Here is a 23,158-nt window from a genome sequence, read left to right on the forward strand (position 1 = left end):
AGTCAAGCTAAGAATGCAAAAATGTACTAAGCAACTTGTTTACCTTAATAAATCCTTTCCGTAGTCCCTCTGGGGGTAAAACAAGTGATAATGGGATGATTGGGGGGTCTTTCATCTCCCCCTGGTGTCTCTGGCCAGAAAACCACAATTGCAGCTTTCCCTGCTCCGACCTGGAATCACCAATACACACTAATGGAATCACGAAGAAGAAGCTAACAGGCTAACGGGCAAAGCTAACTGTGGGCTAGCGCCACTTAAACAGTATTTACAGCCAAGTTTGAGTGAAAAAAAATGATTTCCATTGTGTAATTGGATGAACAATATCCCTCTCTCCGTTTGCCTTTTCTGTCAGTGTAGTATTTACTCTCACGGACAATTAATGAGTTAAAAACGCAGCATGCTACAACACCTGCAGTGGCGCCTTTGGCCTCTAGGGGCATGAGTTACTTAGAACTGCTTCAACACTTCAATAAATGTCATTTGGTTTATAAACTTTGGACGCTTGACTTGCCTCTTAACCAATCAGGCAACGTTTTCTCCAGTCCAGCTTTACCCAAATCTACAAAGCTCATCTAAATGGATAATTTTCCTTTCATATCATTTTTGCAGCATTTTCATTCTCATTTGTGTCTCATTATTGTTGCTCTTTTGTCACTGATTCGTCCTTTTTTTGGGGGGTCACTTTCTGTCACATTTTTGCTACTTTTTCATCGTTTTTTGTCACATTTCTCTCGCTCTTTGATCACATTTTTACCCTCGTTTTGGTCTAATTTTTTTCAGCTTTTTTGACGCATTTTCGGGAAGTTTTTAGATTTGGGTAAAGCCAAACTGGAGAAAACGGGCTGTGTTCAGGTGGGGGTTAAGAGGTTAGGTGATTCAAAGGGTAATGTCACGCTCACTTGTGTAAATTGAATGAGGTAGTCATACACATACGATAGTTCTATGTTTCTCTTTCGACATCTAGCGGCTAAATTCTGCAACTGCATTCTGAACACAGAAAAAAAAATATATGCAATTTTAGAAAACCGTATCATACCAAGGAACTACAGCTGCATTGTTCTCTGTTTAGCCCATAGAACTAAATAACCTCTGATGCCAAGGTAATACGGGTGCAACTTTCCAAATCTATTATCCATAACTAAACCTGTAACTCCTAATGTTTTTGCATAATCTGGCAACCCAACTAACAGTCACCAAATGCGTAAAGACTATTGTGTGTAGAAACCCCAAAGTGGTGCAGTACCCTTTTCAAATAAATAAAAATAACCGTGAAGTTTTGACATTTCAAGTCTCACCTGAAGGCATCTTTGGACGGCGGCGTTTACTTGTTTTGTGCGCATGCGCGGACTGATAAAGAGGAAGCGGCGGAAGCAGCTTGACGGATTATGTGGACGTATCTGTGGAGAGGCAGCTGTTTCAACCAAATTGGGCAGATTTAGATAGTCATACTCAGCCTTGAAATGGACAACTGACCGCGTAAATGACAGTCGGTGTTGGTTTGTGAACAATAAGGTACAGGTCCTAAAAGCTGAGCCAAAATGATGTTCGAGTGCGACCCGACAGAGGCAGAAGGCGAGCCCGTGCTGGACAGCACGGGGACGGCGACAGAGTGTAACTTTCACCCCGAAGACTCTCAAACGGTGTTATCTGACAACAACCGGATAGGGCTCGGGCTCGCGGTGAATCCCGGAGGAGCCGTTCGTATTTCGGACTCTCGTGAGAGCGTCTTGACCGAGTTGGAGACGGACGGCTCCGGTGAAGAGGCGCTGCTGTTGCCCTGCCTAGCAGGAAGCTCTGCGTCTCCACGGCCAGCGCGAGAGAAGAGGCGAAGGAACAGGCACAGCTCATCCTCAGATAAGGACACCCTGGCCTCCCCAGGTAATTGGTTTGGACAAAGAGAGGTTACTGTGGTCCATAGAACTCTGATGTCAGACATGTGGAGCTCTCACCAAATTGGTAGAGGACTTTTAGTTCCCATGAAGCACATTAGGCTACAGAGGTAATTTACTCAAAACATCTGAACGATTGTTTTATTACACATTATCAGGTCTGTTGCTTATTTAACCTCTTAACTTTAACCTATTGACTTTAGCCAAGAATCCCCTTTTCTCCAGTTTGACTTGACCCTAATTTAAAAGCTAGGAAAAAAAGCGTCATTAAAAAGCGACAAAACGTGACGTAAATGAGGATGAAAAGGCACCAAAAAGCGTCAAAAGAGCAAAAAAAGAAAAGACAGCAAAACAGGCATAAAAAATACAACAAAAAAGTGATGACAAAGCAAAAAAAAAAACATAGAGATCTTAAATATCTTAGCTTTCAAATGAGGCACTGTCCTATAGTCGAGAAGCTTTTAGATTTGGGTAAAGCCGAACTTGAGAAAATGTGCTGGCTTCAGGTGGGAGTTACGATGTTCACAGGTTTGCAACAGAGACAGATTTTTTTTTTAGTTCAATCTTACTTCCATCAGAACAGTAATGCTGATGCTGCTTTACTTGTACAGTAGTTATCCCTCCCTACACAGTACTAATGCTCCTAGATAATGTAGCTTATCAGGGAAAGGGAAATCATAAATACTTTCTAAAATGGTGAAAAAGTAGTAGCCATTCATGAACCTGTTTTAAAAAGGACAATGTTGAAGACAGTGCTGGTAAAGATATGTCAAAGTCATGTGGCAGGAAACAATGGCTGATTTTATTCAAGGAGCGCACAAGACCATGAGGTGATGACGTTTTACAGGCCCATCTAAAACAGCGTATTAGGACATTTTGAATCCCAAACCCACCCTCCTTCCTAAGAGATAACCTGACGTGTGTTTGCTGATGTTGGAGTCTGTACTTTGGTTACTCAGCACAGTGATATGAGCGCCTGATATGCTCGGCTTGTGATGTAACTTCAGTCGTGCTATAATACAACCAAATGTTAACAGTTTAAGCTTCCTCATTCTAGGTATTGAAAGACTCGTATCTTCTTTTTGAGGATTTTGTAGACTCTTGATCGGACAGGGAAGTGCAGGGCGAAACGGGGTGAAGAGTATAGGGAGTACTGTTAAACTAGACCAGTATGATATCGGAAAAAAGGTTTAGGTACTGCTGGTATCGTAGCAATAAAAGTATTGAAAGCAGACCCAAGTCTTTGCTTTTGGTCCAGGGACAGCTTTACAGGAAGTAACATGGTGGTTTCAGGTCAAATTATATATATTTTTTTCCCTCCAAACTTTTTTATTTAATTTTTCCCCCATTTTCAAATTTTTTGTGCTTCATGTTTACCCCATTTCCCCCAATTTTTTGTTACACATTCTTACTCATTTATCTACCCCATTAAAAAAAAAGACAAAAAAATATTTTAGTATACATGCTCTTCAGTCATGTGATTTTTGTTGTTATGGTGGCCATTTTGAATATTGAAGTAGAATTATGCAGTACTACAACATGTAACAATATCTTTTCTCAGGATGAAATTGAAAGACAGTTGATTAACAGTGACATTTTATTTGATCGTAATCATTGCTCAAGAAGAAAAGAGTAAAAACACGACCCCAGAGAAGCACGATTTCTTATGTGAAGAAACCAGTGAGTCAGTGTTTTGTTAGCATGCTACCGGTTAGCATTATCTTCAACAGCTCAGCTCTGACCTCTCCAAGAGATACAACATGCTGTTACTGTAGTATGTCCTCAGCGTTCACAGATGTGAGCCACACATGTGTTTATCATGTTGAAGCCTTGCAGTTGCTAACCGGTAGCATGCTAACCGGTAGCATGCTAACGTCTTGATGGCTGTGTCCGAATGTTAGGGCTGAAACAACTAATCGATTACTAAAATAGTTGTCAACTATTCCAGTAATCGATTAATCGTTTTCTAGTAAACACAGACTAAAATTGAGCAAAAAAGACATGACAATTATGTATTTTGGATGAAAACCTACTTTGTTTTTTAAAGTTAGGGTCTGCAGAGTTTTGTACATTGTAAATTTCATAAATATCTGTCTTTGTCTCGTCCAATCAAAGCAGAATTAGCACAAAGAGCCTCCTACAAACGTTTACTTTAAGTTTACTCCATCCACATGTCCTCAAGCGGCGCCACTTTAGCTTCATGTGATAAAAAAATTGAAAAAAACAAACAATTTCCATGCACCTTTCACAGCCAAGCGATTAATCGATTAATCGTAAAAATAATCGGTCGATTAATCGATTACCAAAATAATCGTTAGTTGCAGCCCTACCGAATGTCCATACTATTCACTATATAGTGATCACACCATTTTGTAGGGGTGTCCGTCCGAATGTCCAGAGAGAAAAAAGTAGGGCACTCGAAATTTCCCACAATGCATCTCGAAAAGTAGTGAGCATCGATGGTCACTAAACGGGTCAATATAGACCACAATGCATTGCGAGAGTCGGAGAAGAGCCTGACAGTGACAGGTCTTTGAACGAAGCAACACGACTGAATGAAATCAGCTGTTTCAGTCGTGTGTTGTGTATTTCTCACGAATAAACGACTTGAATATAAACGGTTACATTAGCGAACTTTTAGCAAATTTAGTCACTCAATCTGCTGGCGCTTCGGACACCCGGCTCTGACCTACTTAGTTTCAGCACATCTTTGAGCTAACGCTGGAGTGATTCTTTTTTTATTTTTTATTGATAGTTTTAATTTGAATTTAAATGTCAAATAGAATGCCTGTAAAAGTGCCAAAACAGTCGTTCTGTTTCACAAAATAAACGTTTGTAACAATAAATAATTTCAGATTAAAAAACAAAACAAAAAAACATCAACGGAGAAAGTAGCGGGCTTCAATCCGAATCGCCAACAGAATCAGTGGACTATATACACTGCGTTCCAAATTATTATGCAAATTACATTTTTCGTTTTCATTTTTTGTTAGGGAAAGCACGGCTCTTCATTTAGTAGCAGAGAAGACAGTTGTCAGTCAGAAACTCCACATATTTTCAAAGGTCATTTTCACACCTTCAGGGAGCCTAAAAGGGCCTAAAGGGGCCGACCAGCTCTCTCCTCATGATTCTGGCCCAAAACATGACTCCGCTCACCCCTTACTGACGTCACAGCCTTGTTGGGACATTGTGGCCATTCACCAACCATCCACTACTCCATTGATTTGACCATCCAGGGTTACAAGGCGCTCATCAGTGAACAAGACTGTTTGAAAATGAGTCCTCATGTATTTCTGAGCCACTGCAGCCGTTTCTGTTCATCAGCATTCAATTAACGGTTTATAGACAGTTTATGCACAACTGCAGCCTCTGGAGGGTCCTACATCTTGATATTTGGAAGAATCCAGAGGCACCAGCAGCTTCAAATACCTGTATGCTGCTTTGTAGCATCTGTTCTCTTAATCTGATGTGTTTGTCTGGCAGAAACCGTCCATATTGTGCCATTATCTGCACAAACCGGAGTGTGCTCTGAATCATCCACAAATCTCTTCTCAGTATGATGATTACACTTAATCTTTCATGAAATATCGAAGGTTTTCATACCTAGACCAAGGCATTCAACTATTTCACGCTTTTCATCAGCAGAAAGACCCTTTTTCTTTCCCATATTGCTTGAAAATGATGATCTGCATAATAAAGTGGAACACCCTTTTTCAGTAGTTTTTCCCTTAACTGAAAACTAATCATCCCAGGTCTCTGAGATTAATGTCAGTGATTTAAAGAGCCCCAAGACACGATACCATCCATGAGTTTCATTATTTTTTTTATTTTTTTTTACCTTTTTGACACAAAAATCCAATTTGCATAATAATTTGGAACACAGTGTAGTTCACTATAGTGCGGCCCTATGTAGCGTAGTGAATGAGGGGTTAGGGACTAGGGTGGACATTCGGACACAGCCACTGACTCAGACTGAGACTCTGTTGACATGACAAACTGTAAAAATCACAGAGAAAGGTTTTCTGTTTCCTCTTTGATGTGTTAATTTAGATCTTTAGTAAATCCTGCTGTAGCTCGACAGACAGAGCTGCTACGTCTGTGCCACATTTGCTGATTATATCACATAAAAGTGCGTCTCTGGGGTCGTGTTTTAACTATTATCTTCTTGAGCAATGATTACGATTACATAAAAATGCCACTGCCAATCATTTGTTTTTCATTTTCATCCTAAGTAGCAATATTGTTACATGTTGCAGTGCATAATTCTACTTCGGTATTCAAAATGGCCGCCAGAACTGTGCGTGATGTCACTGGAAACGCATGTATAGGTATCAGAAAAAGTATCGTTCAGGTATCGGTATCAAAAAACAATCTTTTAAAGGGGCTAGATGCAAGTTGGCCATTTTATACTCACTACTGCCACCTCAGGTCATACGTGTAACTGCACCTTTTATATTAAGCTCGTGCATGAAGTATAGTCCATATAGTCACTGGAATCGAAATAAATGTAAATGGTACCCAGCCTTTCCATTAGCCATCTCCTTATTACGCATCCTGCTTCCACAGAACTGTCTTATTACCGGAGTCCATCTGGTGGATTATATCTGCCACTGATCTGCCACTGATTGTCTTGTTAAAAATAAGTGAATAACAACAACAAACTGTGGCCACAGCGAGATGACAAGGTGATCAGTAACCATAGCAGCAGCAGCACATTCTGAGTCCTGTCAGCTAATTGGTTTTAACACGACACCCCCGCCTCGTGCTCAACCTCGTTTCTCTGATGGATCATTTTTAGATCATTGTTTTTTTTTTGTTTTTTTGCTTTTATCTATTTGGGTTATTTGGGTCTTTCTCTCTCTCTCTCTCTCTCTACCCCCCCTGCTGCTCACGGGATGGTTTTGTTTGACCATGTTCTAGAAATCTAGGACACCGGTACAAAAGTGAGGCCCAAATCACAGGCATCCCGTTTCCTGTGGCCGTTTGAAATGACAATCGCAGAGGCTCGAGTTACCTTTGCTTTGGACGCCGCTGGATCACGCAGGCAATTATACGAGCAGGGAGGAAAAAGAACCACAATGGAGTGACCAGGCTGGTATCGAGAAAAAAGGGTATTGAAAAAATGTATATATACTGTATATAAGTATCGAAAACTGGTACTGAAAAACTTATTTCAAAGTTTTAAAGAAAAACGAAGTGAAACATTAGTTGTCAAAAAAAAATGGGGTCAAATGGGAAAGAAATTGGGGAAATTTGTGGGTGAAAAATGTTAAAAATTTGGGAAAATTTGGGAAAACAAAATAGAAAAATTTTTGGAGGCAAATAAAAAAAAAATGTAAAAAAGATTTTTGGGGAAAAAGGAACATTTGGAAAAAATTGGGGGAAGTAAAAGGAATTTGGAAAAAAATATATATTTTGGGAAAAAACGTGGAAAAATTGGTTAAAAATTTGAGGAAAAATAGTGTTTTTTTTCACACCGTTTTGTAGTTAAAGGAATTTCTTGTTTCACCTCAAACAAATGATACAAATGAAAAAGAAATTCAATGGAAGGAAAAAAAAATCTTTTGTTCTGTATCACAAATAATTTAGTATAGGTATAAGGGCTGAAGATATATATAAGATATTGTATCAATATCGAGATATGCACATTCAAGATATTAATTTTGAAAAAGCAAGATATAACTAACCAATACTTTCACCGAACCCATAGATATATCATATCGAGATATCTAGCATTAATATCGAGATATGAGATTTTGTCCATATCGTTCAGCCCTAATAGGTATCGAAAAAGTAGCGTTCAGGTATCTGTATCGAAAACCAAGTATCGCTTAAAATGAAAAAATCGGGGAAAAAATAATGCAAACCAGCACTATTGAAGAGTGGTTTGAGCATTTAATTTCAATTTAAAAAAAACAATATATCGAGTTGTTGCAGTGAAAGTCCTCCCTGTCAGTAAACTCTTTTATACATCACAAATAACAAATGCTAAACGAGAATGTATGACTTGCTTTTTTTGTACTTTGCAAAATGGATTATTATGGATAATCTTTGGAAGAACTTGGATAGAAAGATCAGCGCTGAAAGCATAGGATCCTATTTTTACACTGCATCAAATCCACCTGACACACATACCTGTAATTATGTGCTTATACGCGCTCTCGCTTAATGCACATCAATTGATTGGTCCCGGATCTGCGGATGGAAGTTTCCAGAGGGAGGAGCGGTGTTTGCTCTTCTTGGCCTGTGGCTCCGACCTCCCGCTGGGGCACGGCTCATCTGGGTCCATTAACCGAGCCGGGGCACAAAGACCGACATTAAATATGCACCAGTCCTCTGTGCAAGCATAAGAACACGATGTATGGACAGATCTTCTGAAGTTAAATAGTCTCTCAGCCTTTGCTCCTTAGGAAAATATTTGCAGGATTACCGGCGGTGTGCATAGCGATCAATGGGTGTACTAGAAAAGCAGTGTGATAAAGGCGTTTAACAGCCGCTTATAATAACAATGAAGGAATATATTTGTTTGAGAGTAAGATGATGTAATGTAAGTGCAATTTTGAAATCGATAATGGCCTCTTTTATCTCAACCACTAATGCTGTACCGCACACTAATCTGACCGGCTGTGTGGAGTCTCCGATGTTTTCTAAGGACTCCTCCATTTGACTCCTCAGTCCTTATCCAGCATCGTCGGCGCTGTTCTCTCTTTGTCCAAGGCTTCCTAATTGCCTCGGCGGAGTCTCCTTCAAAAGAGGGGCACGGTTCCTATGCCAAAAGCCTGACGCGGCTAAACTGTCCATCAAAGGTGGGAACATGAAAGCTCCTGAAGGTGTCAAAGGCAGCGTGAGCAGCTCTTTGGTTCTTCACCGAGTGGTCGGGAGCCAAAAGATCACGGGAGGTTACGGAAAAACCCAGTCCCTTTTCTTTTTTTTGTTTGAAGAAATGCGAGGCTTTTGTACACATCAAGGCCAAAAATCCCCTCCTCTCTCGAAATTTCTTTTGAAGGATTAAAGACATTTTAATGGCCAGATTTATTATGTTAAAAAAAATCCTTTGTGCTTATTATTTACCAAACTCTATTTACATATAAATTGGGTTAAAGAATACGGATTGTGCGACTCATTTGTTATGAAATGTGGATCCGTACTGGTAAATACAAATGCTTTTCTGTAGGGCTGGGCGGGAAAAAAACATGATTATTTTCCCTATATTGATCGATCTCGATGTTCGCTTCGATATTTTCAATGATTTATCGATAAAAAACAATAAACGTGGCCTTTCTTGGACGAGCAAGTAAACCGATGCTGCGGCCGGACTGAAAACTGTATCTAACTCTGTTTGGCATCAGCAAAAACAAGCTCCACATTTCTAAGCCTCGCAGAACAACATCCCCATGTCACTTGACCTGTTCACGTACCACATAACACACAAACATCTGTAAAGGAGATGCAAAAAAGTGGAATGTCAGAAGCCGACAGTGAGAGTTGGCTCGTGGTTTGTGTTTATGCAGAGCCTCACAAAGCCATGACTTCACGGAGTTTAGCACAACTTATGAAATGCTAGTAAACAGCCCATTTCTAAGTATTTAAGATGATAAAATAGATGGTGCGGCCAAATTGAACACTGCAGCTATAAGTCAGCAGCAAAAACAAGCTCTAAACTTCTAGTGTCACAATACAACACCCCCTGACAACAACACACAAACATCTGTAAAGGAGACGCAAAAAATATGAATGTTTGAAGATGTCAATGAGAGCATGTTTGTGTGCAGAGCCTCAAACTGCGCATTTATTAGTAACAAAGACGATCAAACTTAGAATTCACTGTTCGAAGTCCAGCTTATCCACCGCTGCGCCTTCAAAACAAATCCACATGGTCCAAACAGCATCAATAGTTCCTCTTAAACTCTTGGTAGGCTCCCTGGTAGGCCTGTCACGATAACAAATTTGATATCGATATCGAATTTGAGTTCGATATATTGAGGCAAGAAAGTATCGCGATAAACGATATTATTGACTCTTAACGATACTGGATAATGTCAACACTCAGGCATAAAAATGACAGTAAACCTCTGTTGTAAAAGTGCATCATCATATCCTAAAATACCACACGAGCTGCAATAAACATGAAATATAATGCATTGGCTTCAGTTAAAAATGTAAGTTTTACAAAGAAAACATAGGGGGAAATGCTAAGAAATGTACAGACGATAAATGTCGAGCCCAAAAATATATCGTTAATCTGTTATTTATTGAACGATAAGTCGATATAGTAATTATCGTGACAGCCCTACATCCTGGTCCTCTGAGGCTCCCCGTGTGTTTCTGTTTTACCCTTTAGCCGAGTTAGCGCAACTTTGTAGCTGATTTTACACAAAAAATCACCAGGTCCTCTCCTCTTTGTGCCGCATGTGCCATCCTGGGCTTCCTGTTTGTTTTGGGCCGAGTGTTTCCCTGGGATTGACCTGACAGGCGCTGCCGCATTGCGTCGTCCATATTTTTTCCAGACTGCGACAGGACTGGCCAATTCTCCTCGATTAATACGCACCACGGGATTATCGTGACCTTTATTAAAATCACGATTAGATTAAAATTCGATTCATTGCCCTGCGATAAAACTTACAATTCACTGTCAGAAGTCCAGTCCAATGGTTTAATATGGAGTGTGCATGGAATTCCAGATATCTATAGGAAATGTCCACACTTGTTCAATTCTAGAAAGATCCTGGACATTGGCTTGTATCACGTGACTCAAAAGTGTGTTTCCTCTCCAGGTGCTCATCATGGCGACGTCAACCATTTCCCAGACGATCCCGAGTTTGCAGACATCATCCAAAGGGCAGAACAAGCGATTGAGAACGGGTTCAACCCAGAGAGAATCTCCCAAGGCTCAAGTGGGAGCTACTTCGTCAAAGATCCTAAAGGGGTACGCCGCAAATCATGAGACGGATTCTAAAGTTACGGATTCTAGTTGATGCGTGGGGATGCACCGACCCGATACTGGAAATAATACGATATCGGGTATTGGCTACAAATATTCGATACTGAGCCGATACCTGTCTTGGTTCTCGACATTTTTAAAGATACAACTTTCACCAACTTTATCTCAATGAATATGGAATATAATTGTATATGGAATATAACTGTAATGATCAGATCGTTTTATGTGAGAATGCATTTATTGTTAAAATTAACCTAAAGCCTGTTGAGGTTATTTAAAGTAGTGTAGATTTTTTTTCCATTAGTTTATTAATAGATACAATAGAGTTCGGGAAGTTCCACTGTCACCATGGAGATCTGCCGTGTTTGCAGATGTTGGCATACATTTACATAGGCTAACATTAGCTACAAACTGTATAAAAAGTGGAGGAAAAGCCATGGAACAGGTCCGTTTGCGGCTGAGTTGCTGTTACATCGAACTCTCTGTAGTGTTTTAATGTTAACCATATCTCAAGTATTTTTACCTTTTTAATCTCCATTAGTTTATAATTGCATATTATTGATCTGTAACATCTCGTTTGCAAGAGAAGGTCAGACTTTTTTTTAAATCTCACACTCGAGAAGAAAAATCACTTCACTCAGAACAGACGACTTTTTAGAAAGTCTCTTGATATCGGTTAATATCGGCTTTCGGCACATACTCAAACCCCCAGTATCGGTATCGGAAGCAAAATCTCTGGTGCATTTCTTATTTATAGTTGACCTACTTTTTTGTCTTATCAACAGAAAATCATTGGTGTGTTCAAACCAAAGTCAGAGGAACCATATGGTCACCTAAACCCGAAATGGACCAAATATTTTCACAAGGTACACATTGTTTTGTAGCCTCTCTTGTGTTTCATTGTGAACTGTAGAACTCAAACCATCTTCTGTGTTCTCAGCTTTGTTGCCCGTGTTGTTTCGGTCGAGGCTGCTTGTTGCCAAATCAAGGTTACCTCTCTGAAGCCGCCGCCTCGTTGGTCGACTCCAAGCTTGGCCTCGGTATCGTGCCCAAAACAAAGGTATGAGTGTTAAAGGATATTCTGGTGAAAGTTTCTTTGATAGTCACTTTTTGTTTTGTGTATCAGGTGGTGTATTTGGCCAGTGAGACCTTCCACTACAACGCAATAGACCGAGCCAAATCTAGAGGAAAAAAGTATGCTTTAGAGAAGGTCCCCAAAGTCGGACGGCGCTTCCACAGAGTCGGCCTGCCTCCCAAGGTAAACCAAAAATAACTTGGTCTTTAATTCCAATAGAAATTAGGTGGCATCATTTTAGCTTTTTAGTTAGGACCTCAAGTGAAAAATAAATATTACTGACGTCCTTGGAGTTTCTATTCCCGTGTGAATCTGCCATGTCTGTAATTTTGAAGGTCAATTTTTTTGCGTGTGAAATGCCTGACGTCAATGCTAGGAATTTTGTTTTTGCTATGTATTTTCATCTCCCTACATGTTCCAGCAATGTCCTAGGGCAGGAGTAGGCAAGTTTGCGTCACGGAGGGCTGATTTTCATCTCTGCCAAAACACCGAGGGCCAAACCTCACCATTGTAGCCTAAAGTTAAGAACCATTTTCTTCAAATGCCAATGTTCTACATCAATGGTTCTAAAGTGGTCCGGCTCCGAGACCCGCCATTACCTTCATGACAAGCTGCGACCCAAATAAAACTATAGTTTGTCATATATTGTATAAAATATTGTATTTACCACACATGTTTCTTTTGAACAAGCCCTGGATTTGCTTTGAAGACTGAAATTATGATTGAAACAACCCCTATAGGCTCGCGACCCACTTTTGAGTACTAACCCATCAGTTCAGAATCACTGTCTTACATTATATATGACCAACTGTGATGTTCTGCAAGGACTTTTAAAAAATACTCTATAAAAAGTACTTTAACAGGTATTTGATTCCTTATTGGCATAATAATATTTCTCCAAATCATATTGGGGGCCAGAGGTTCTGTGCTGGAGGGCCGGATTATGCCCCCAGGCCTGACGGTGCCTACTCCTGTCCTAGGGTGTAGAATGAGCCCAGACCTGTTCACCACAACTGCCTCTAAAATCCTGCACTGTCACTCAAAAAGTTGTTACTTTGGGTCCGAAGTGCCGTCATGCACGAGCTTAATATAGAAGCTGCAGCTACACATATGACCTGAGGTGGCAGTAGTGAGTATAAAATGGCCAACTTGCATCTAGCCCCTTTACAACTGACAAACTAACATTTTAGCTTTTGAGATGCTGACGATACATTTAAATGATTAGCTCAGCAAGCGCTAATCAATGATAAAAGACCATTTTTATTTAATGACATCAAAATCCTCACTGTCCCACATAAAAACCACACAAACAAATCAGGGACAATGACGTTACATCTCGGGAAAACGAGCTCCCCAGTCCACATGATCGCACCATAATTCGCTAAAGCTAAGCTCACATAAACAAACCTGAGAGTTAATGCTCGCATCACGAATTAATAACAGGCTTGTTGGCTTCATTCAGTGTTCATTATCCATTATTTCTGGAAAAAACCTCAGTAAAATGAGTGCATTACTGACTTTGCTGATCCCGTGCGAATGCCCTTGAAAATGAACCATGTCATTTCAGTTAACGAATAGGGTTAAAAGATACTGCAGATACTGTTTCAGGATGTAGATTACGGAAGCTTCCTCTCATGCACTGCTGGTTGTTGGCCTGTTTTGCATAAGTACCGTATGTGTGTGTTTGTAGGTGGGCTCGTTTCAGCTCTTTGTGGAGGGGTATCGTGAGGCGGATTTCTGGCTCCGGCGCTTTGAAGCCGAGCCGCTGCCGGAGAACATCAGGAAGCAGCTGCAGTCTCAGTTTGAGCGCCTGGTGGTGTTGGATTACGTGATCCGAAACACAGGTAACTCAGGGCGTGCACATTCAATGTTTACAGAGACCTGGTTATAGACACTAGCACTGTCCCGTGTGTGGCTTATGTAAATAACATTGTTTCTTTGCCAGCTGGTTATACTCTAATTAGATTTTCTTTTTGTAGCAGGGAACATCGGTGGCTATTCCTCTTTACCTTTGGTCAAATACATAAAAATAGTCTAAAAACAACTGACTCAGTCTTTCTCAGAAACTGCTAATCTTGTGGGTGTTCCCATTCTGTCATGGTCTGTGTCTACAGCATTAGTGATGTGACATTCATGACCGACCGGCTCTTTAAAGTGGACATGTCATGCATATGGAGCTTAAAAATAGACTTCAAAACATTCTTTTGTGCCTTAGCTTTGATATTTTGCATTTTAGAATTTGAAAACACGTCTCTGTAAGAATTAAATGGTAACAATGCAATGCAGGGGAAAGAGCTGGTGACTCGGAGCTCCTCCTGCTGGCAGCTATAGGAATAATTTTCATAAAAAATAACCTACATTTTGGAAGTAAGGCGTGTTAGCAGCTCCAGCAGTGCGTGATCAACACACTTTGAGCACAGAACGGCTCAAAGTCGATAATGTTGGATTATGGGCTTTAAAATTGTGGAGGACAGTTTTTGCGTTTGAACAATGATGCAATTGTAATCAGGAAGTACAGAACGAGGCGCTGACACTGTAGAAGAAGAAACAGTTAAATCAACAGCTTTTTCCAAGGATTAACTCCATCACTGCATAAATGTGAATACTACTTCAGGCCTTTCTTCAAAGTGGAAATGTCAGTCCCATTTTAGTTTTAGATTATTTAAATATAAAAAGTGTGCCTTTTATCGATCGCATCTTATTGATATTGCGAGTTATCTGGCGTTATTTTGAACAGCTCTTTGAAATTAACAGATGCCAAAGACTCCACTCCCAGGGAAGAGTCGTAAATCCCATCACAACATTTAATATTAACCTTACAAAGTCATTTCATCTTTGGCCTGCTGTATGTGATGCAAAATCTACCAATTAGCCATTATAATGTAATGTCCTCACTAAAAACATACCTGGAGTGGTGTTTTGCTTCATTCGCACATATTTAATCTGCCCTCAAAGATGCCAGCCCACACTCCGATATACAACACCTGGATGAATACATTTAAGTTGCCCTGCCTTTAAAGCATGTAAGGGCAAACTTTTTTTTTTGTTAACTTGCTTGGATGGCTGGACCGGTTGCAGTTTGGGGCTTTTCAAATCAGTCTGATTCTCAAATAAAATGTAATTGAACTAAACACATGAAAAACATTGTTCGTTGTCGTTTTAGTCGGTGCATATACAGTAGAAATTGGCCCCGGGCTTTCGTTTGCCCACCTCTACTTCAAGTCTAGACATATTATTAACCAAACTTGCATGTATAGGATCTAGAAGCAGCATTGTGCCCTCTACTGGCGAAAGTTTGAGGGGCGTTTTCTAGACACAGAGATTGTACTACAAAAAATATCACGGCAAAGTTGTCCTTAAGTTGTTTAAAAGGCTGTTTTAGAAGTAGAAGATGTTATTACTGTTTGGTGTATGTGAAGTTATAATTATATCCTCCTAGCACGTTTTTTTCTGAACACACCTTTTATTTGTCAGATCGAGGAAATGACAACTGGTTGATCAAGTATGAGAAGCCAGGTCAAGGAGATGCAGAAAAGGTTTGTTCAAAATACCTGTGTGTGTGTGTGTGTGTGTCCCAGTTACAAGGATGTAAAAATAGAAAGTACTCGTTAATCACATGACACAGTTCAGGTGACTGCTGTCCTGTATTCTCTCATTTGTTTGAAGAGGCCCACATGGTCAAACAATAAGCGGCGTGTAAGTGGAAAGGACCAGACCTGGCTGGTCATTGCCCCTTTGAGCCCGTCATCCATCATATGTGGAGTCATGTGTCTTAATTAATCATCCTTCAGCACAGAGATCAATATCCGGATTCGTCATGGCCTATACATAATCTATATTCTCTGTTCCCTGTAGGGGGCGGAGTGGCCTGACAGTAACTCGGACTCCTGCATTAAGATCGCCGCGATTGACAACGGACTGGCGTTTCCCTTTAAGCACCCGGATGAGTGGCGAGCATGTATGTAGCTTTCACTGTCTTATCTGTAATTATGCCTCCGTTTCTTTGATGTTACTTTGCTGCTCCTCTAGACCCTTTCCACTGGGCTTGGCTCCCCCAGGCTAAAGTGGCCTTCTCCCAAGAAACCAGAGACTTGGTGCTGTCCCGTCTCTCAGACATGAACTTTGTCCAGGACCTCTGTGAAGACCTCTTTGAGATGTTCAAGGTAATCAGACGGACTGACCGTAATGTTCTAACCACTTAATGATGAGTGTCGTTTTATTATGGAAACTGTGAACTCATAGGATGTTTGTAATATGATGTGAGGATTTTGTTTGATTTGACACCAGCCAAACTTGGGGCAAGACATACTATAGTATCTATACATGCCTTTCAGTCATGTGACTTTTGTTATTGCGGCCATTTTGAATACCGAAGTAGAATTATGCAGTACTACAACAGGTAACAATATCTCTACTCAGGATATAAAAGAAAGACAACTGACAGTGACATTTTCATGTACTCGTAATCATTGCTCAAGAAGATAACAGTTAAAACACGGCCTCAGAGACTCATGTTTATGTGAAGAAACCAGTGAGTCGGTGTTTAAGTTTCTAAAGACGTTAGCATGCTACCGGTTAGCATTCAGCTTCAACGCGATAAGCCTCTCCAAGAGAAAGCCCTGAACGAAACTCCAAACATCTAGCCTTGGATACAACATGTGATAGAGATCAGATTTGAGGTGTTGTAGTATTTCCTCAGCGTCCATAGATGTGAGCCACACATGTGTTTATCGTGTTGTTGACAGTTGCTACCCGGTAGCATGCTAGAATCTTGAGAAGCTTAAAGCAGTACTAAGTAACTCTTCCCCCTAGAGGCCATAAGCGCAACTGCAGGTGTAGTAGCAAGTTACGATTTTTTAATTTATTAATTGTCTTGGAGAGTAAATACTACGCTGACAGGAAAGGCGAAGGGAGAGAGGGTTACTGTACAACCAATTATACAATAGAAATATTTTTTTCACTCAAACTTGGCTGTAAATACTGTTTAAAGTGACGTTAGCCCGCAGTTAGCTTTGCCCGTTAGCATGTTAGCTTCTTCTTCGTGATTACATTAGTGTGTATTGCTTTCTCCGCACCGGGGGCAGCGAAGTTGCAAACATGGTTTTCTGGCCAGAGACACCAGGGGGAGATGAAAGACCCCCCAATCATCCCATCAACACTTGTATTACCCCCAGAGGGACTACGGAAAGGATTTATTAAGGTAAATAAGTTACTTAGTACTGCTTTAAACACTGAGACTCAGACTGAGACATGACAAATTGTAAAAATCACAGAGAAAGGTTTTCTGTTTCCTCTGTGATGTGTAATTTAGTCTGAGGAGTGATACAGATCTTTAGTAAATCCGGCTGTAGCTCGACAGACAGAGCTGCTACGTCTGTGCCACATTTGCTGATTATATCACATAAACGTGCGTCTCTGGGGCCGTGTTTTAACTGTTTTCTTCTTGAGCAATGATAAGGAGTACATACAAATGCCACTGTTTCCACTTTCATTTATATCCTGAGTAGAGATATTCTTACATGTTGTAGTATTGCATAATTCTGTCTTTGGAAATGCATGTATAGGTTTTATTTAGTTCTTCATCATTTGTTTATCAGTAAAATTTGATGCACTAAAGATTCAGTTCAGTAGTTGCTCAACTCGCTCCTATTTCTGTGTGAAGCGCTTTGGGTGACTTTCATTCCATTTCACACTTTGAGGCTGTAAGAAAATGGCCACCAGAATATGTAATGCAGCCCTAATGTCTGGTCACGTCTTTCTCTTCAGGCGGATAAAGGCTTTGACAAGAACATGTTTGACAGACAAATGGCTGTGATGAGAGGCCAGGTGAGTGTATTTTCTCCCTTCAGTAGACCAGTCTTCTTTAAAGTGGACATATCATGTTCAATTTTGTAGCTTAAACATTCTTTTAAGTACCTCAGTGCTGTGTTTTTTTACGTTTTTACAATTGCACTTCAGAGTGAGGACTATGTTGGAGTGTTGTCACGATACTAAAATATCAAACTTGATTTTGATACTGACAATAAAACACAATACCGATTTCGAAACCACGGCAAAAAAGGTCCCTTTTTAATAAACTGCTTTTGCTGTAGGAAACCTTTGTCTCTTTTTCCATCTGCCATGTATTATCTACATTACAGAACACTCAACAATATATTACTTTATTTGATTTTATCATGTTCTTTAGAATTAATTGTAATAAATTGAATAAAAGGTCTAATTTGTTTTCTTTAATTAAAGTCAAATGCTACAATTATGCATGTTAATAAATAGTATAAACTATTTACTAGACTGCACCGTCACTGTCACATTTAGGAGCAGAACAGTGCATTCTTTCAGAGCACCAATGTTAAAAGTGGCCTTTAAAATTCCTCTATATATATTCATGAGTCATGTACAGAAAGGAAACATGCAGCTGATATTGGCATCATTAAATTTGTAGGAGAACAATGGCTTAATATCCAATGCTAACTGATACATGTAAACAAATGGACACCGCTAGACTGGGCTAAGCCGTAGAAATGAATGGGCGCTAAGCTAACATTAGCAACACTTACTAATTCTTAAGTTTCTATAGAAGTGCCTGCACCTTTCAACCTGGCCCAGCACCAGTATCAGATCCTACATTTCAACAATGGATGCATTTAGTTTTAGAACTTTATTCAGGGTTTAAAGTACATATGACAGGTTTTAATGCTTTTGAAAATATGACTTATTAAGATGAAAAACATCAAGTAAATATCAGAAGGATTTTTTTTTTTTTTTTTAAAGCTCCTGACAGGAAGTGACATAGATAAAGGTAAAATTCCAGTTTGACTCACTCATTTGCCATTGACATAACACGGTCGGCAGTTCAAAATCAGCAAAATCCTCTATGTCACTTCCTGTCAGTGTCCAATAAGGATGTAAAACTATAAACATCACAAAAATGGTCAAACTAAAGAAAGCTGGGTACAATTTTTTAGCAAAATCTTAAATAGGATTGTGTTTTAACTCTAGTTTGACTTTTAGGCACAGCCAGGTGGAGGGGCTGGAGGAAACACAGAAAGTATCTATACCGGCTCAAATGTATATGTAGCTTCGATACCACTTTTAGTATAATTTAAGGAGTATCGAGGAATCCATTTATTTTTTTTGATAACCCTGCTATGTTGTCTGCTTTTGAAATTAGCCTGAGCGTCCTGAAGGTAGCAGAGGGAATGGCGTGATCCAATAGTGAATGCATGCTTGTTTTTTTAGCTAACGTCATGCTAACAAAAGGGCAAATGCAGTACAATTTGCATGATATGTCCCCCTTGAATTGTCTGTATAATCGTTTGCCATCATTTGCAGTAACTCACGTATGCTCTCTGTAGGTGCTGAATCTTACCCAGGCTCTGAAGGACGGAAAGAGCCCCATCCAGCTGGTGCAGATGCCCCGCGTCGTGGTGGACCGCAGCCGGTCGGGTGGCCAGGGCCGCGTGGTGACTCTGGGCAATGCCTTCACACAGACGTTTCACTGCAAGCGCCCGTTCTTCTCCTCCTGGTAGACTGCGGAGGACGTGATTATTTTAATCCCGCGCCGCATTGTGTGGTACATTGGCAGATGAAAAAAGCGGAATACTGTGAAAGACTGAATGTATGTGAGACTAGGCTTAGCTCGCTCCTATTTTTGTAAAAGCCGGAGTGATATCCGTGTCTTCGAGAGACCTTGGGGACGTTTGGGTTGCCATGGTGACTTAAAAGCATAATCAGCTTTTCTACTGAAGTGGGATTTGTGTATCGAGAGGCAGAAGTAGTTTTTTTTTTTTGTTTGTTTGTCATACCCACTTAAAGTTCCTGCTAAAAATCTGGCGAGATTTCCAAGTGGGACTAATGGCCAAAGAACAAGCACTTTCCACAAATGGTGTTTCTGTATTTCCGAAGACTCCGAAACAGAATGGGAGTAAATAAGGACATGCTTTGCCTTGGACGATTACTTATTGAAGCTCCACTGGGCACCAGCTCTTTCCCAGTTTTTTGATTTCAAGTTAAACAAGTACCACAATTGCAAAACAGTGTCTTTTTCGCGTCACTACTGCCAAATATGTGTGTGGTTGGAGAGGGGGATGCCTCAAGAAAAGGAAAACTTGAATATCGGAAGGAGAGGAGAGAAATGCGGCGTGTTGCTTGAATGTAATCTGTTTACGGTTTCTATACACTTTTACTCAAACATTTCAAATGCAAGGAAGCACTTAAGATTTTCTTGCGATAATGAATGTATTTGTTGTTGTATTTAATTGCTGTGCGCGTCTTTCTCGCTCGTCGGCGCAGGGGCCGGCGTCCAGTCTTTCTCCTTTACAGTAACTTATACGAAGATGAAATGTTTAACTTAAGAATAGCGTTTCGCACTTGCTCACAGCTGTTGTTTTCTGTCTGCATCTTCACATTTTTCCAACTTAATGATTGTATAAATGAGTTGTATATTAAACAAATAAAAGATAAACATTTGAAAGCGGTTTTCTGCAGGTGTGTCGCTACATGATATGCGAGTGTCTGTGTATCATGTTTGCTCTGTTACGGGACAGTTTGTTTTTTTTACAGGCTTTCACTCTGTGGTTAAGCTGTTGTCAGAATCCAACAGAAGTGAGCTATTATTAGACGAGCCGTTCTGCCGTGAAGTGGAACATCATTCTGACACTCTGAAAATTAGGTGATTTTTTTTTTTTTTTATGTATCTGTTTAGATTTGTGCTCTCTATGCCCTCATTTTTCACCACACAGGCACATAGTCCATAAACAACTTTGCTCTTGAACGTTTTTTTTTTCACATTTAACCTCCTACCCCCCGCCTTAACCAAGTGCATTTTCTCTAGTTCGGCTTTACCCAAATCTAAAAGCTTCTTGACTGTAAAGCTTACAGCCTATGGCCAGTGTGATGCCTCATTTGAAAGCTAAGACCTACAAAACTGATGTAAACTGATCTTTTTTTCTTGTGTTGTTGCTGTGTGTCACTTTTCCCACCGCTTTTTAACTCACTGTCTCTTTTTTTCGTCACATTTGTGTCTCTTTTTTGTCATATATTTGTCACATTTGTCTTTTTTGTCACATTTTTGTCACTTTTTGTCTCTTTTGAAACATCATTCGTCACATTTTTTGTCTTTTTTCGTCACATTTTTGTCTCTTGTCACATTATTCGTCACATTTTAGTCACATTATTTGCCACATTTTCTTTACTTGTCTATTTTTAGTCATATTTTTGTCTTTTTTGCCTCTTTCGTCACATTTATGTCTCTTGTCACATTTTTATCTCTTTTTCGTCACATTTTTGTCACATTTTTGTCTCTTTGTCACATATTAGTCACATTTTTGTCTCTTTTTAGTCACGTTTCTGTTACTTTTTGGTATTTTTTGTCACTTTTTTGTCTCTTTTTAGTCACATTTTTGTCTTTTTTGTCTCTTTTTCATCACATGTTTGTCACTTTTTTGTCTCTTTTGTCACATATTAGTCCCATTTTTGTCTCTTTTGTCTCTTTTTTTTGTCACTTTTTCCACCGCTTTTTAAGTCACTTTTAGTTGCTCATATGTGGCTTTTCTGTCTCGTTTTTTCGTCTCTTTTTTTGTCATATATTTGTCACATTTGTCTTTTTCGTCACATTTTTGTCACTTTTTTGTCTCTTTTGAAACAATATTCGTCACATTTTTTGTCTTTTTTCGTCACATTTTTGTCTCTTGTCACATTATTCGTCACATTTTAGTCACATTATTTGCCACATTTTCTTTACTTGTCTATTTTTAGTCATATTTTTGTCTTTTTTGCCTCTTTCGTCACATTTATGTCTCTTGTCACATTTTTGTCTCTTTTTAGTCACATTTTTGTCTTTTTTGTCTTTTTCATCACATGTTTGTTGCTTTTTTGTCTCTTGTCACATATTTGTCCCATTTTTGTCTTTTGTCACTTTTGCTACTTTTGTCTCTTTCGTCACATTTTTGTCACATTTTTGTCTCTTTGTCACATATAAGTCACATTTTTGTCTCTTTTTAGTCACATTTTTGTCTTTTTTGTCTTTTTCATCACATGTTTGTTGCTTTTTTGTCTCTTTTGTCACATATTTGTCCCATTTTTGTCTTTCTTTTGTCACTTTTGCTACTTTTGTCTCTTTTTCGTCACATTTTTGTCACATTTTTGTCTCTTTGTCACATATAAGTCACATTTTTGTCTCTTTTCAGTCACATTTTTGTCTTTTTTGTCTCTTTCAACACATGTTTGTCACTTTTTTGTCTCTTTTGTCACATTTGTCCCATTTTTGTCTCTTTTTTTTGTCACTTGCTACTTTTTTTGTCTCTTTTTCGTCACATTTTTGTCACATTTTTGTCTCTGTCACATATTAGTCACATTTTTGTCTCTTTGTCACATATTAGTCACATTTTTGTCTCTTTTTAGTCACATTTCTGGTACTTTTTTGTATTTTTTGTCACTTTTTTGTCTCTTTTTCATATATTTTTTGCCTCTTTTTTGTCTCTTTTTCATATATTTTTTGTCTCTTTTTAGTCACATTTTTGTCTTTTTTGTCTTTTTCATCACATGTTTGTTGCTTTTTTGTCTCTTTTGTCACATATTTGTCCCATTTTTGTCTTTCTTTTGTCACTTTTGCTACTTTTGTCTCTTTTTCGTCACATTTTTGTCACATTTTTGTCTCTTTGTCACATATAAGTCACATTTTTGTCTCTTTTCAGTCACATTTTTGTCTTTTTTGTCTCTTTCAACACATGTTTGTCACTTTTTTGTCTCTTTTGTCACATTTGTCCCATTTTTGTCTCTTTTTTTTGTCACTTGCTACTTTTTTTGTCTCTTTCGTCACATTTTTGTCACATTTTTGTCTCTGTCACATATTAGTCACATTTTTGTCTCTGTCACATATTAGTCACATTTTTGTCTCTTTTTAGTCACATTTCTGTCACTTTTTTGTATTTTTTGTCACTTTTTGTCTCTTTTTCATATATTTTTTGCCTCTTTTTTGTCTCTTTTTCATATATTTTTTGCCTCTTCTTTGTCACTTTTTTCATCACATTTTTGTCTATTTTTCATCACATTTTTTTTCTTCTCAATTTGTCGCTATTTTGACGCTTTCTCCATGTAGGCTTTACCTTTGAGTTGCGCCAAACGGGAGAAAATGTGCTCGGTTCAGGTGGGGGTTAAGAAGGAGCCGTTCTCTTTAACGCCACCGTGTCAACACTGGTGTTACACACTTGGCCCGCCGCTCCAGAAGGAAAAAGAAAGGCTTGTCCACTAGAT

The 23,158-nt window shown here is 39.3% G+C and overlaps 1 protein-coding gene across 1 annotated transcript; it reads left to right on the forward strand.

Annotated features, from left to right (window-relative positions):
- The first annotated feature begins 1,343 nt into the window (after positions 1–1,343).
- pi4k2b (phosphatidylinositol 4-kinase type 2 beta) lies at positions 1,344–19,867 on the forward strand. Its single transcript, XM_079553424.1, has 11 exons — positions 1,344–1,878; positions 10,664–10,815; positions 11,616–11,696; positions 11,771–11,890; positions 11,957–12,088; positions 13,596–13,749; positions 15,380–15,441; positions 15,761–15,863; positions 15,935–16,068; positions 17,672–17,731; positions 19,261–19,867. The coding sequence occupies exons 1-11, from the start codon at positions 1,539–1,541 to the stop codon at positions 19,432–19,434; spliced, it is 1,512 nt and encodes a 503-aa protein (XP_079409550.1). The 5' UTR covers positions 1,344–1,538; the 3' UTR covers positions 19,435–19,867.
- The last annotated feature ends 3,291 nt before the right edge of the window (positions 19,868–23,158 follow it).

Source organism: Gobius niger (assembly GCF_951799975.1).
Source record: "Gobius niger genome assembly, chromosome: 3".
Taxonomy (NCBI): Eukaryota; Metazoa; Chordata; class Actinopteri; order Gobiiformes; family Gobiidae; genus Gobius; species Gobius niger.